This window comes from Empidonax traillii, unplaced genomic scaffold, assembly GCF_003031625.1.
Source record: "Empidonax traillii isolate 1590-97213 ecotype Southwest subspecies unplaced genomic scaffold, ASM303162v1 scaffold308:size980311, whole genome shotgun sequence".
In the NCBI taxonomy this organism is placed as follows: domain Eukaryota; kingdom Metazoa; phylum Chordata; class Aves; order Passeriformes; family Tyrannidae; genus Empidonax; species Empidonax traillii.
Window position 1 is genome coordinate 491,240 of NW_020955501.1, and position 12,616 is coordinate 503,855.

At 42.0% G+C, this 12,616-nt stretch overlaps 1 protein-coding gene across 1 annotated transcript; it reads right to left on the reverse strand.

The window, feature by feature from the left end:
- Window positions 1–2,791: 2,791 nt before the first annotated feature.
- On the reverse strand, window positions 2,792–5,739 carry FZD10 (frizzled class receptor 10). Its single transcript, XM_027891046.1, has one exon. It carries the CDS (start codon window positions 5,732–5,734, stop codon window positions 3,977–3,979), a length of 1,758 nt encoding a protein of 585 aa, XP_027746847.1. The 5' UTR covers window positions 5,735–5,739; the 3' UTR covers window positions 2,792–3,976.
- Between the last annotated feature and the right edge of the window lie 6,877 nt (window positions 5,740–12,616).

Here is a 12,616-nt window from a genome sequence, read left to right on the forward strand (position 1 = left end):
TAAAGGATGCCCTGATTTATCATCTGTCACTGTTAATAACTTGGCTACTCCGTCTAAAATGCTTAAGAACATTACACAAGGATAACATTTCAAATTCTTTTTTTAATTTTTTTTTTTTTTTAAGAAATGTGTAAATGTTTTAAACTAAAATGCACTGAAGTTCATCCTTTGAGGCCATCTGTTGTTGGAAGACCACCTGTCATCAAACGACCACCTGAGCACATAATATCCCATCATTACAGAACTATCCCCTTGAAGCCATGGATTTTAAGTGCTGGAATAAGAAGGGTGTACGTTACAGACACTGCTGTTACTGGGCTGTTCAGAGGGTTTGAATCCATGGGATGACAGCCATATGTGAATAATGGCTGTATAATAACACACACATGAAATGTTACTTCGGGAAAAATCTGATAAGAGATCTGAACATTCCTTGACTGAGCTCCTCACATCCTTTCTGCCGTGGTGCTGGCACTGTGCTGTTCAAACTGTGCTAACATGTCACATCTCAAACTGAACCCTGAAACTACTGAGCTTAATTATATTTCTGTTTATAAGAAATATCAGTATTTCAGGGAGAAACAAGACTTTTACTACTGTAATCAGAATTTTGTGGGTTTTTTTTCCCCTGAATCCAATTTTTCCCTGCTGATCTCATACTCCTACCTCAATAATCTCTCTTCAGTAAACAAAACTATTCTACCAAGATACAAATCTCCACCTGAGTGCTGAGACACAATAACAGAGTTTGGGACAATTTCTACCCCTTGTGAGGAATGTGCTGCTCACACAGGAGAGAACAGAGCACCTGTACACAGGCCTGTGGCAAACACCTGACTCTTGATTTCCAGTGCATGTAAACACTTGGAGAATGAATTTCTTTCAGAATTTTTATCTGATAAACTCCACTGTACGTGCCTTCCTCAATACATTTCTTGTGGAGCGACTGGATTGTTAATATAAGCACTTACAGACCCTTTTCCTAAAAGCCTGATAAGCAAATACCTAATAGGCCTTGACAGCACTTGAAGAAAAATCCTATAAAATCCAACAAATGAAAACACCACCATGATTTCACTGAGATTCAAAATTACTGTGAAAACTAAAGGAGTTTAGTAAAGAATATTTTTGAGATATTGTCTTAATTTTTCGGTTTATTATTATCATTTAACTAATATGCAGCCTTCTAAGACAAGAATAAATTCTTCTTTAATTATTAATAATGCTATGTTAAATTAATGAAATGTTGTGAAAAGAAGTATATCACTTTCTATTAACAGTAGTAAGCTTCCAATTCCTTAAGTAGCAACTTCAGTATTAAACTCTTAAGACTGTTAGGAGTTATAGGACAGTGAGAAGTACAATTTCTGAAAGAATTAGTTCTTAAGATGTCCTTGAAGACAACCATTACACTCAGCTCCATTTACAGTATATAGTCCTGATGTAAAAAAATTACCATCATTATATACTTAGAAGAATATAATTTGTTTACCAGTAACCCCCATCACCAAACAATAATTCCTGAATAACTGCAGACATAAAATGCAATCTGAATATTTAGTTTACATCTTAGCCAGAATCTATTTGTAACACGATGCATTGAGCCAAGCTTTCATATTTGGCATTTCCATAGAACTTGCAGTTCTGCTCTGGTGACAATGAAGGGCCTCAGCTGACAACTGATTAAACTCGGGAAGGCAGCAGGAATCCAGCCACTGCTGAACATCCTTCTTCAGCTCTCCCTCCTCCAGGATCCCTGCTTCAGCAGGCTGTCCTCAGACAGGATTAACTTCCAGGGCATCTGAAAGCTGTGTATCAAACTGTGGCACACAGTCACAAAGGAGCAAAAATATGTTTTCTCTTCCCCCAAACGACAAATTTTAGATTGAAAGCTGCTTTGCACTCATGCATTTTAAGCAAAGATTATCAATAACACCTCCAGTATCATTTTTGTCGTTCAAGTTCCTAGTCATTGCTGGAAATATTTAAAAAGAGTACAAGAAGGCAAAACCTCATCTGTCACACTACGCAGGTAAGTTGAAAAAAGACACCACTAATGCAGATTTTTTTGTTGTAGAGTTCCCAGCCACGACATGACTGTCACAGGGATTCTCACTCTCCCCAGGTCCATTGAGACCTCTCTTCTTTCTCTGATGGGATACCTGGCAAAGGGTTTTCCAGAGCAGCCACTGGGAGAACGTGAGGTTCTGCTCCTGTCTCACCAGGTGAGCACACAGCCTGTCAGCCAACTGCATGGAAAACCTCAGGGGCACACAGAATCACTGCTCCACCAAGAACTTCTTGAAAATGTATTTCCCAATTTTAACCTTACCAGATAACTTCCCTAAAGGGGTGTTCCAGCCCTGCGTTTGTAGTTCCCCATCTTCCCTAAATCTCTTCACAAGTAAAAGTGATACTTTCAGTGGTGTTAGAAGGGATGGGGGGGGGAAATTCCCCGAAGGGTAGAGGCTGAATTGTATTCAAGCCCTGTGAAGTGAGCCAGCTATCTTTAACATGCTGAACATACCCCGTGCAAATTTTGAAGGGGTGTTAACCAAGGATCATTGTTGTAATCTCAGTGCTTGGTAAACACGGTGCTACTCTACATCACTGCAGCTTTTGACATCACTAAAGCTTCTTCCCATTCTGTTCTCTCAGCTGTAGAGGCTCACAGAAAGATGCAACTTCGAAATCCATTTATTTGATTCCAACTTGCAATTTCGAGTAAATGACTGTTCTCTCTGCTTAATACTTGCAGGCAAGTGTAACAACAACTATTATATTCAAAGTGTGCTTTTATCAAATAATCGAGAAAACAAGTTTATTAACCGCAAAGCACATCAGAAAAAGTTTAGAACACACAAAATTATCAAACTAAAGAACATATTTTATTTTTAATAAAATAGCGGAGCATGAAAAATAATTGTATATTACAAATATATACAGCACAAAACTGTGCACCCCCAGCACAGTAAAGAGCATCACTCTATACAAAGCTTCCCTTTGCAGAATCTAGTGCTTCTTGATCTATTCATAGTGAGAATTTGTTTAACAATAGAAAGAGTCAATAAGCCCTTTGGGTCTCTTTGAATTGATCCCCCCCTTTTTTTTTGCACAAATCAGTCCAAACGTGTATAACATTGGCTTGATTTCCATTAAAAAGCCACAAAATGTAACACTAAAGGGTTTCTGAGGACTAGACCTCTTAGTTCTTTTGTTAAGAGATTTCTTTTGTTGTCTTTATGTACAGCAAAATACTTGTTTCTCTTTTCATGTCATGGTAAGGAAAAAAAAAATGTATTGCACATTATTCTTATTCACAAAGTTTGTGTCTGGTGCAGGAAGTTTCTCTTTTGGTGAAAGAATATTGGTGAGCATTAGAGATTGAACCTATTTTTAGGCACTCCAAACCCACTGGGCTGAGTTTAAAAAGGATTTTAAAGTTAGCACAGAAGTTGCTTTCCCGGATAGCATCCTTACTGAGGATAGGCCTCCGTGGGACCTTAAGTGTCCCTGAAGAGACAATGCTCACTTGGGCACTTTTAAAACCAAATCATTGCTCCAAAAAACTTGACTAGACCTTGTTACTGAGAAACCTGTAGGAAATCCAGCTCAGCTACATGAAAAAGTTAAATAAGTGTTTGTTGTTGTGTTTGGTTTTGGTTTTATGTTGTGTTTCTTTTCTCCTTTTTTTTTTTTTTTTTAGTCTGAGGGCTGGATGTAATACTTAACTACAAATTAGTAACAGAACAGGCTGTTTTAATTCACAATATTCCTTTCACTGAAATCCTTTCCATAAGTACATTTACCTTCAGTTTTTCACCAGGTCCTGAATTCAGCGTGATACACTTTTGTGCCTTGAGATATTAAACTGTCCTGACAAAATAAGCACCATTCATTTTTTTTAATTTCTGGCTGCTACTGTGGGCATGTGTAAAAGTCTGTAAGGTGAGACACAGTCTTTTCTAAAACCTGCTCACACACAAGTGGGTGGTTGTAATGTCGATTCGTATTTTGCAAGGTGAGTTTTCTGGGGATGCTGAGGTTTTTTGTAGATTCCACTACTCGTAATAACACTCGCAGGTTTTCTCCTACTTCTCTTCTTTAGTCTCCGACTGCAAACGTTTTGCCAGGATTGAAGAGTCTTGGAAGTCCAGATCCACATACCACTAGTAATGCCCACAACTAGTAACATAAAAATTTTGACCATAAAGATTTCTACTGCTGGGATAGAGTTATTCATCGTGCAGTCTAAGTTTTTAGTCTGGTTGTTCATCTTGCATTTCTGTTGAGTTGCCACAATTTTCCAATAATCCATATTCAGTCTTTCATAAAAATAGCAAGCTATCACACAGGTTGCAGGCACTGTATACAAGACTGAGAAGACACCAATCCTGACCATAAGTTTCTCCAGCTTGTCGGTGTTTTCTCCACCTGTTTTCATCACCCTCCTGATATGAAAAAGGGCCACAAACCCAGAAAGAATAAAAGAAGTGCCAATGATTAGGTAACAAGCCAAAGGAATGAGTACAAACCCCGTCAAGGCATTCACATCCATGCTGCCAACATAGCACAACCCTGTCAGCTCGTCTCCAGCCACCCTTCTCATCACTAGGATCATTATGGTCTTCACAGCCGGAATGGCCCACGCTGCCAAATGAAAGTAGCTACTGTTTGCTTCGATGGCTTCGTGCCCCCACTTTTTCCCAGCTGCTAGAAACCAAGTTAGAGTCAGGATAACCCACCACAAGGAACTCGCCATACCAAAGTAATACAGAACCAGGAACACAATGGTGCAGCCAGTGCTCTCCAGCCCCTCCTGGATGACATAGAGCTGGCCGCTGTCCCTGTCACAGGCGATACTTTCGGCACCTGAAAAGAGGCGGATGATGTACCCCACCGAGTAGACACAGTAGCACATCGAGAGGAAGATAATGGGCCTCTCGGGGTACTTGAAACGCTGAGGATCTATGAGAAAAGTGAGTACAGTGAAAGCGCTGGAGAAGAAGCACAGAATGGACCAGATGGCAATCCAAATGACAGCGAACTGTTTGTCATCCCTGCTCCAGTAAACATCGACCCCCGGAGTGCAGAGCGGCGCGCAGGAAGCGCTCTTTTCCACATGGTGGAACTTGCCAGGATTTTCGCAGGAGGTTCTGCTGAGGCTGTCCTTGTGCTGCTGCAGATCGTGGCCACTGCTGGGCCGCTGGGGACGAAACATGGGTGGCAGCATGCTGGACCCTCTGGGTGGCTCATCGGACCCGTTGTTGGGGGCTTCCATGCACAGGTAATTGGGGTCGTTCTTGTTGGGCAGTTTGCTGCAGTCCAAGGAGTCCGGCCACTTAAAATTGAACTGCTCCATGATAGGGGAGCACTTCAGCCTCGCCTGCTCGCACATCACCCTGCAGGCGGGGATCGGGGTAGAAACCTGCTCCGTGCACATCGGGGCGTAGAGGGAGCAGAGGAAAAATTTCAGATGGCTGTGGCAGCCGTACTCCACCAAGGGGGCAAACTCGTGCAGCTGGATGGCAGCTTCCCTCTGGTTTTCGTGCCCCATCAGGTTCGGCATCCTCGTCATGTTGTACCCGATATCCTTGCACATGGGGATCTCGATGGGCTGGCACCTCCCGTCGCCGGGGCGGTCGATGTCCATGGAGCTGATGCCGGCGCAGAAGCCGCTGAGGCAGCAGAGCAGCAGGACGGTCCTGCCGGCGTTCCGGGCCGCCGGCCCCATCGCGGCTGTTCCCGTGGGGCCGGAGAGCGGCGCTGGGGGCTGCTCGGGGGTCACTGCAGAGGCCTCCCGGCCCCTGCCCGGCACAGCATCGCCCCCGAGCCGGGCGAGGGCGAGGGGAGGGGGGCGGCGGAGCGGGGCAGCATCGCCCGGGCCCCGCGGGCAGCGGGGGAAGGGACGGTCCCCCCAGCCCACAGATGCGCGGAACTTACTGCGGGCAGCCCGGCAACTTTTCTTTTCCCCGGGCTTCCACTTTCTCGATGCGTCTTCCCAACCGCCCTTCCTCCTCCTCCTCTTCCTCCTTCCCGGCAGAGCGATGCCGGGATAGTTTTGGGTCCGGGCAGATCAGATCCGAGCGATCACCGCTTCGACTCGCACATGTCCCGGTCGGCTTTTTGGTGCAGCGGGTCCCTCCAGGGATTTTTTTTTTTTCCTTTCCCTAGAACGGGTCACGGCTCTGCACTTTCGCGCCGAGAGGTGGGGATTGGTTTATCCGAGCGCAGAATAAAGGAGGAGGAGGAAATATCTAAGCCATTGAAGAGGGGGGCCTGAAACATCCCCCCCCTCCTTCCCTCACTCCCTCCTCGCCGCCCTCTGGTCTGGGTTTGCAATAGGTCGGCTCGGCTGCGCTTTGCCGAGCTGGGCTTGGCGTGTGCGCCTTGTCTGTGCCGGCTCCCCCCGCCTGGCAGGAACTCCCGGGGCCGGAGCAGCTGGGGCTGTTTTGGGGGAGGCTGAGTCCAAGGACAAAATAAAAGTAAAAAAAAAAAAAAAAGACCTGTGCAGGATCCGCCTCGCATACGACATCCACTTTGCATGAGAAAGGTGAAGCTGACACGGTGATTACTTTCCAATCACTCGGAACGCCTTGAAACCTCCTTAAGGACCCCTACAGGTTCTCCTTGATCGGCACAGATTAGAAAAAGCCCCATTTGTTTCTCTCTCCTTCTGTCTTTTCCTTCCTTTCTCCTTTCCCTCCCGTTGCCCTCCCTTGAAAGTTTAACAAGATCTTTTCTGTAGAAGGCGTCAGCCTGCCCTCCCTCGCTCAGGTAGGAAGCCAGGGAGAGCGAAAGCTTCAGACTTCGTGTCTCCTAATAAGAGGGTTGAAGGTGGTGCCTCCTTGACTGCCTTTATTGGAGGGGGGGCAAAGCTTTAGCAGGGAGGATGTGGGGAGGAGGATGCATTTTATGACGAGTGCTATAAACTCTTCGCTGCCAGGGTCATAAAATATGGTTGCTTTCAGCCTGGAATCTCAGCTGTTTTCAAATGTCGTGCTTTGTCTCGAATTCCTAAATGAACAGGACAGGCAGGGTTGCTGAAAAAGTACCTGATTATGGTTTTAATCACGGCATGGCATCACTCGAAAAGTAGCTTGGCTTTTTTTTTTTTTTTTTTTCCTTCCTTAAATAAGAAACTAACTAGGGACATACCCTTGGGGAAGTTACTTCATCCGCTATAGAAAGGACACTTGCAGATTTGGGAGACGGGAATCATTCTAAAGTGAGTTGCGTTTACTTTCAAAGTTAGGCTTTGAGATTTATTTTGCTTATTGGTCTGTCAGAGCCAGGAGGAGGAGGTTAAATCCCAAGCCAAACTATAATTTGCAATTTTACAGACGGGAAAAGGAGCACTGCCATCAGAAGTCAAAGATTAGCTCCACTCAGCCCCCCTTTCCACCCCCCCTCCTTCGAGCCCAGTTTTAGCGAACATATTAATGAAGAAGGCAAATCTCTCTTTCTCTTCATTCATGCTCACCCACACAAACCGGGCTCCTCTCCATTAGGGCCTGTTTCTTATCGAAAAGAACACGGATTCTCCTGGAAACTACCAAATCCCGCAGGGTCAGAGTTAATACCCCACCAGGCTCTAGAAAGGAAACTGTTGGCTTCCTCAATTGTGATAAGGGTGAAATGGATCCAAGCAAGGACAACAAACCAGGGCTAATGTTTGTCTTTGAAACTCCTGAAGATGGGGCTAGTTTTTGCCTAGGAGTAAAAACCATTATAAAAAAAAGGTTTTAAAACAGTAGTCCTTTTAGTGGCTTTTCAGTGGATGGAGGAGATTATATTTATAAAGTCCTGGTCTTAGGGACTGACCTTTCCTTGGGCACTTTTAGATTCCTTAGGGAATGTTACAAAAGCAGGCAGTGTGATGTGCGAAAAAAGAGCTTTATTTATTTTAGTGTGTCTGTGTGTATGTATGTGTGTGAGAGAGTGTGTGTTGGGGCATTTCCATTCTTCATTAATCTAAGCCTGTTTTCTTAGTATTTGTATTCATCCTGATTCCCCTTCTAGAGAGCTCAGCTGGGGGTAGTAGGGAAGTGTGGGGAAAGCTTTTACAAGGGATAAGTAAATTCTACTTTTAAAAGTAGGATTTAAATAATAATAAAGAGTAGAACTTAAATAATGCATAGAATGAACATACTCAGTGTTTGCTTTGCTCAACTTGATTGTTTGGGAGCTTGTTTTTGTTTCTTTTTTCAACAAGTATTTTTGTAAAGCATATTCTATCACCATTGGTATTAATCTAGAAAAAAATAGATGAAGTAAAATGTGGCCTTTTTCTTCTACAGCACTGATAACAACCTTTTTCTCCTAAGAGGCAAAAAGAAACATAAATGAAAGTGAGAAAAAGAAAAAAAAAAAAGCAGGGGGAAACCTCCAACCTTTGTAGCTGTGTGTCTCTTAATTGATCTTTCATGTGCCAATTTAAATCAGCCTTGTTTTTCTAGCCATTATTTTAGCCAGTGCATCCCGCTTTACATCATTTATTTTACTTTCTATATTTTTAAAGAGCTATCTCGGAGTATCAGCCATTCAACGAGTCAGTGAAAGTAACAAATAGAACATTATTATAGAAAAACGAGAGCGCTGAGAAATCAGCAACTGGAAGATACCTCTGTAACTAATAAATGAAAAGAGCCTTTTGATGGCTCCAGCTGAAAAGATATTTTATTTTATTTTTTTTTTTCTCCTGTGTGTGGGATTTGAGATGTGTGATTCTATGGAGCAGCCAGGCACCCCTGCTGCTAGGCCCTGGCTAGGAGTTGGCCCCCCTCTGGCAAATGTTATGGAGAATTGGGAGGAATTTTATGGCTGTCTTTTCCCTCAGCTCTTTTTTCTTTTGTCTTCTTTGAAGAATGACTTTAGACATTTTATTTACATATTTAACCATGGATGAAAGAGGAAAAAGAAAGCATTTGGGCCGTTGTGGGAATAGTGATATGTTTAAATTAATGGAAATCTTATTAGGCTTCTAAAATTTTAAGCAAAAGATTTTTAATGAAACTTTATAATTAAACATGATTTCAAATAATGTGCCAACTCACAGGAAGGATGCATTTCACCCTCTAGCTATCCATCTCCCCACCTCCCAAAAATGGGCAGAGGAATAATCTGTATCTTAAAGTCCAGCTCTTCTTCTGTCCCGTAAGGAAAAGATTAAAACACTTGAATATTTAATAAGGCATGTGATAATTCAAACCATAACTAAATATTTTGTAGGTAAAGCAAACCATAAACAAGCCAAGAAAAAAAAAAAAAGACACACCACTACCCCTCATCCCTGCAATGGCAAAGTTTAATGCTGTATAATCTATTACAGTGCCAGGCTAATAAAACACTTTGATATGGGGAATGGTGAAAATCAAAGTTGCATCTATTCTACCCATGTTGAAGTCAATGGAAATTACAGGGCCGGGCAAGGTTTTCTGAAATGGGATTAAAGAAGACCCAAATAACCCATTTGAGATAAAATGTTCTGACACTTCAGCAGCAAAGAGAAATGAAATGATCAGCTTGGGGAGTTGAAGAGTTAATTAGTACATTAAAGATTTTTAGTTAAATAGTCTAAATTACTTATGATTAACAACAGTGTGTTATGACAGAACGTGAACTGCTATTGGCAATCCTATGTTTAAGAAGTCTGTAGCTATGACTGTTAGTCAGGTTTAATATTTCTGGCCAGCTGTTTATTACACACACACAAAAAAAATAGAGATCAGTTTAATGTTATTCCCATTCAAAACCCCTCCCCTCATCTATATTTGTATGCATTTATTCAGATACTTTCTAACTCCTTACATCTGCTACACATTTCATTCCAGTAACAAATTCTAACATATAGATGTTAAAAAAAAAAAATGTTAACCACTCAGAAGATAACGATGGTAAAAGAAAAAGATCACACACACACAAAGAAAGCTGATAACTCTTTTGGCAATTTTATAAGCCTGTATTTCTTACTGAATTTCCACTAGATATTAATGAAAGTAAATGGCATGCAGAGAAATGTTTCCTTTTTAAAGCAAATGGTTTATTTCTATCCTAGCCACAGAATCTTTGTAGCAGTTTTTTTCTAAAATTTAAGTAAACATGTCTGCCTAACAGGACAGGCACACTGAGAAATATTCCCATGCAAGTGCGAATATTCACAATGCACAAAAGTTTTAATTGCCTTAGAAAGCCACCACCACCAACAGCTAAAAGAATTAAAAACAAAAACAAATCATAAATGGATGAGTGGGTTGTATAGTATTGCTCTAATACAATTTAGCTGGCTATTTTAAGGGCACTTCCCTTGAAATGTGGTTTGAAATATTACCAAAGGTTCGACGGGGTGCATTAGTGTGAATTGCAAATCAGAACATTTCTTTAATCCCCTTTTCATGGCCTGGCTTCGGATCAGTGGCATCTAAGGGACTCCCCACTGATTCTGGCTCAGGAGGAACCATTCACTGGGGCAGCTTCCCTCCTCTATTCCCACAGTCCAGAAAACAACACCACAGACAGACACCCTCCAACTAAATTAGATTAAACTCCTTCTCTTCCACAGCGCATTAGCCTTTTCACTGCCCAAGATTCATTATTCAGCTACTCCTAATTTAAAGATACAGTATTTTTCTCCTCTTAGGAATGAAAACAACAAACAAAACTCAAGGCAAAGCAGGAAAAAAAAAAAAAAAAAAAAGGAAAAAAAAAAGATTCCTGGTCAGAAATAAACCCGATAATTCTAAAATTACATAAAGGTGGGAGAATATCCTTTTTGCTTATACTCTAATATTACAAGTGGGTTATAATTTTAAAGCACAGGTCACACCAGAAAGTTCTACATACACTAAAATCAAGGACAGGCCCAGTGAAAAAAGAAAAAAGAAAATGCACACAGATTTTCTTTTCTTATATACACCCTTCAATAAACTTCATTTACCAGTGTTTTTGCATGCCCTCTTTGCACATCTTGCAGCCAAATCTAGGCTTGTAAAGGCATAAACATGAAAACTGCATATGATAGTGAGGATTAATTAGTTTTCTTGTTGTCATTTCCTCCCTCGTTTCCAACCATCACTTGTCCTCTCTTACTTGTCAAGGTGAAAGCAGTCTTGTATCATCTCTCCCATTCAGGTGTGAGTCTGCACCTTTTCACAGACACAAATGGAAGCAGGTAACAATGGACAGGAGCAGTAAGACCCCAAAACAAGTGTCTCCTGGGGCTCTGGGTGGCTCTTGCTGCGCTCACAGGGTCAGCAATTGAGGGCACATGAGCCACTTCCCAGGAACTCCCACTCCTGGGCACCAGTTTATGTAACCTGTAGCACTTGTGTACCACCTGGATGGTGCAAAAGGAGAAAAGTGATAATTTCTGGCCCTTAATGTTCTCTGATTTAATGTTCTCTGGTGCAGGAGGATCTCTACTCCTGATGTTTATGAGTGCCCAGGTGGGCAAGAAGGCTGATGGCTCCTGGTTTGGATCAGGAATAGTGTGGGCAGCAGGACCAGTGACTGGGCATTTGTACTGGGCACTGGTGAGGTCCCACCCCAAATCCTGGGGTCAGTTTTGGGACCCTGAGGACAAAAAGAGATTTCTACACTTCTCAGACTTGGTATAATAATTTTAAAATGAAGAAGATTTGGCCTACAAAACTTGAAAAATCTCCCTCACTGAAAATCAGTGACAGCTGCAGCCTTTAATTCTCTCACATGCTTTTTGCAGTATCCCTATTCCATAAGAAGATGGCATAGTCTTTCATCAGCTGTTCAGCAGCAGAGAGTTGGGATGCAATAGATCAGTCAGTTCTCTCTATCCTACATCTTCCAAAATCATTCATTATTTTGGTATTATTTCTATGGTGTTTTTCACTTCAGAAAACTACTTTATACTTTTACAGTGCCCCACTTCATAAAGCCTGTATTTTTGTCCCACGCAAGGAGAAAAAAACAATTTTAGAGTTTTATCAGGAACTCTAAGCTGTCATGCAGGGAAAACTAACCTGCATTACAATTTATTAGAATCATGGAGTTGTTGAGGTTGGAAAAGACCTCTAAGATCATCAAGTTCTACTAATGGGTTTAAGATGATTTGCTAGTTTGGGATGTAAGGCTAAAATTTGATAACTGAACACTCATGTTTTCCTCACTCACTTGAACTTATACCGTGGTCTTAAGGTAATTTTTATTTGCATGATTTAATAATAATATTAATTTTAACCTTTAACAATCCTTGACCCAGTTCAGATCTGACCTAAAATCCAGTAACTCAAACATTCCAATACCTACATGGTGTTCCCCCCAGGTATATGTTACTCCCCCAACATATATAATGATTTTCTGAGGAAGTACCAATTCTACCATGTTTTACCCATTCTTACACTGGGCATCTGCTGAAGGGCTCTGGCAGAGACAGAATATCGTGCTAGGTGGACTTTTGGCATGACCTGCTTGTCCATTTTACATTCCTAGGTGCCAGAATTGCATGATATGGGTTTAATCACTGCTGGAAGTTGCTTTTGGACATCCTCCATCCGGCATTTGAATTTTAGGAGTGTGATGGCAGTCACACGTTCTGTGAAGGAAGCACAAAAAGTGAGAAATTCAAATCCCATTGTTTGCA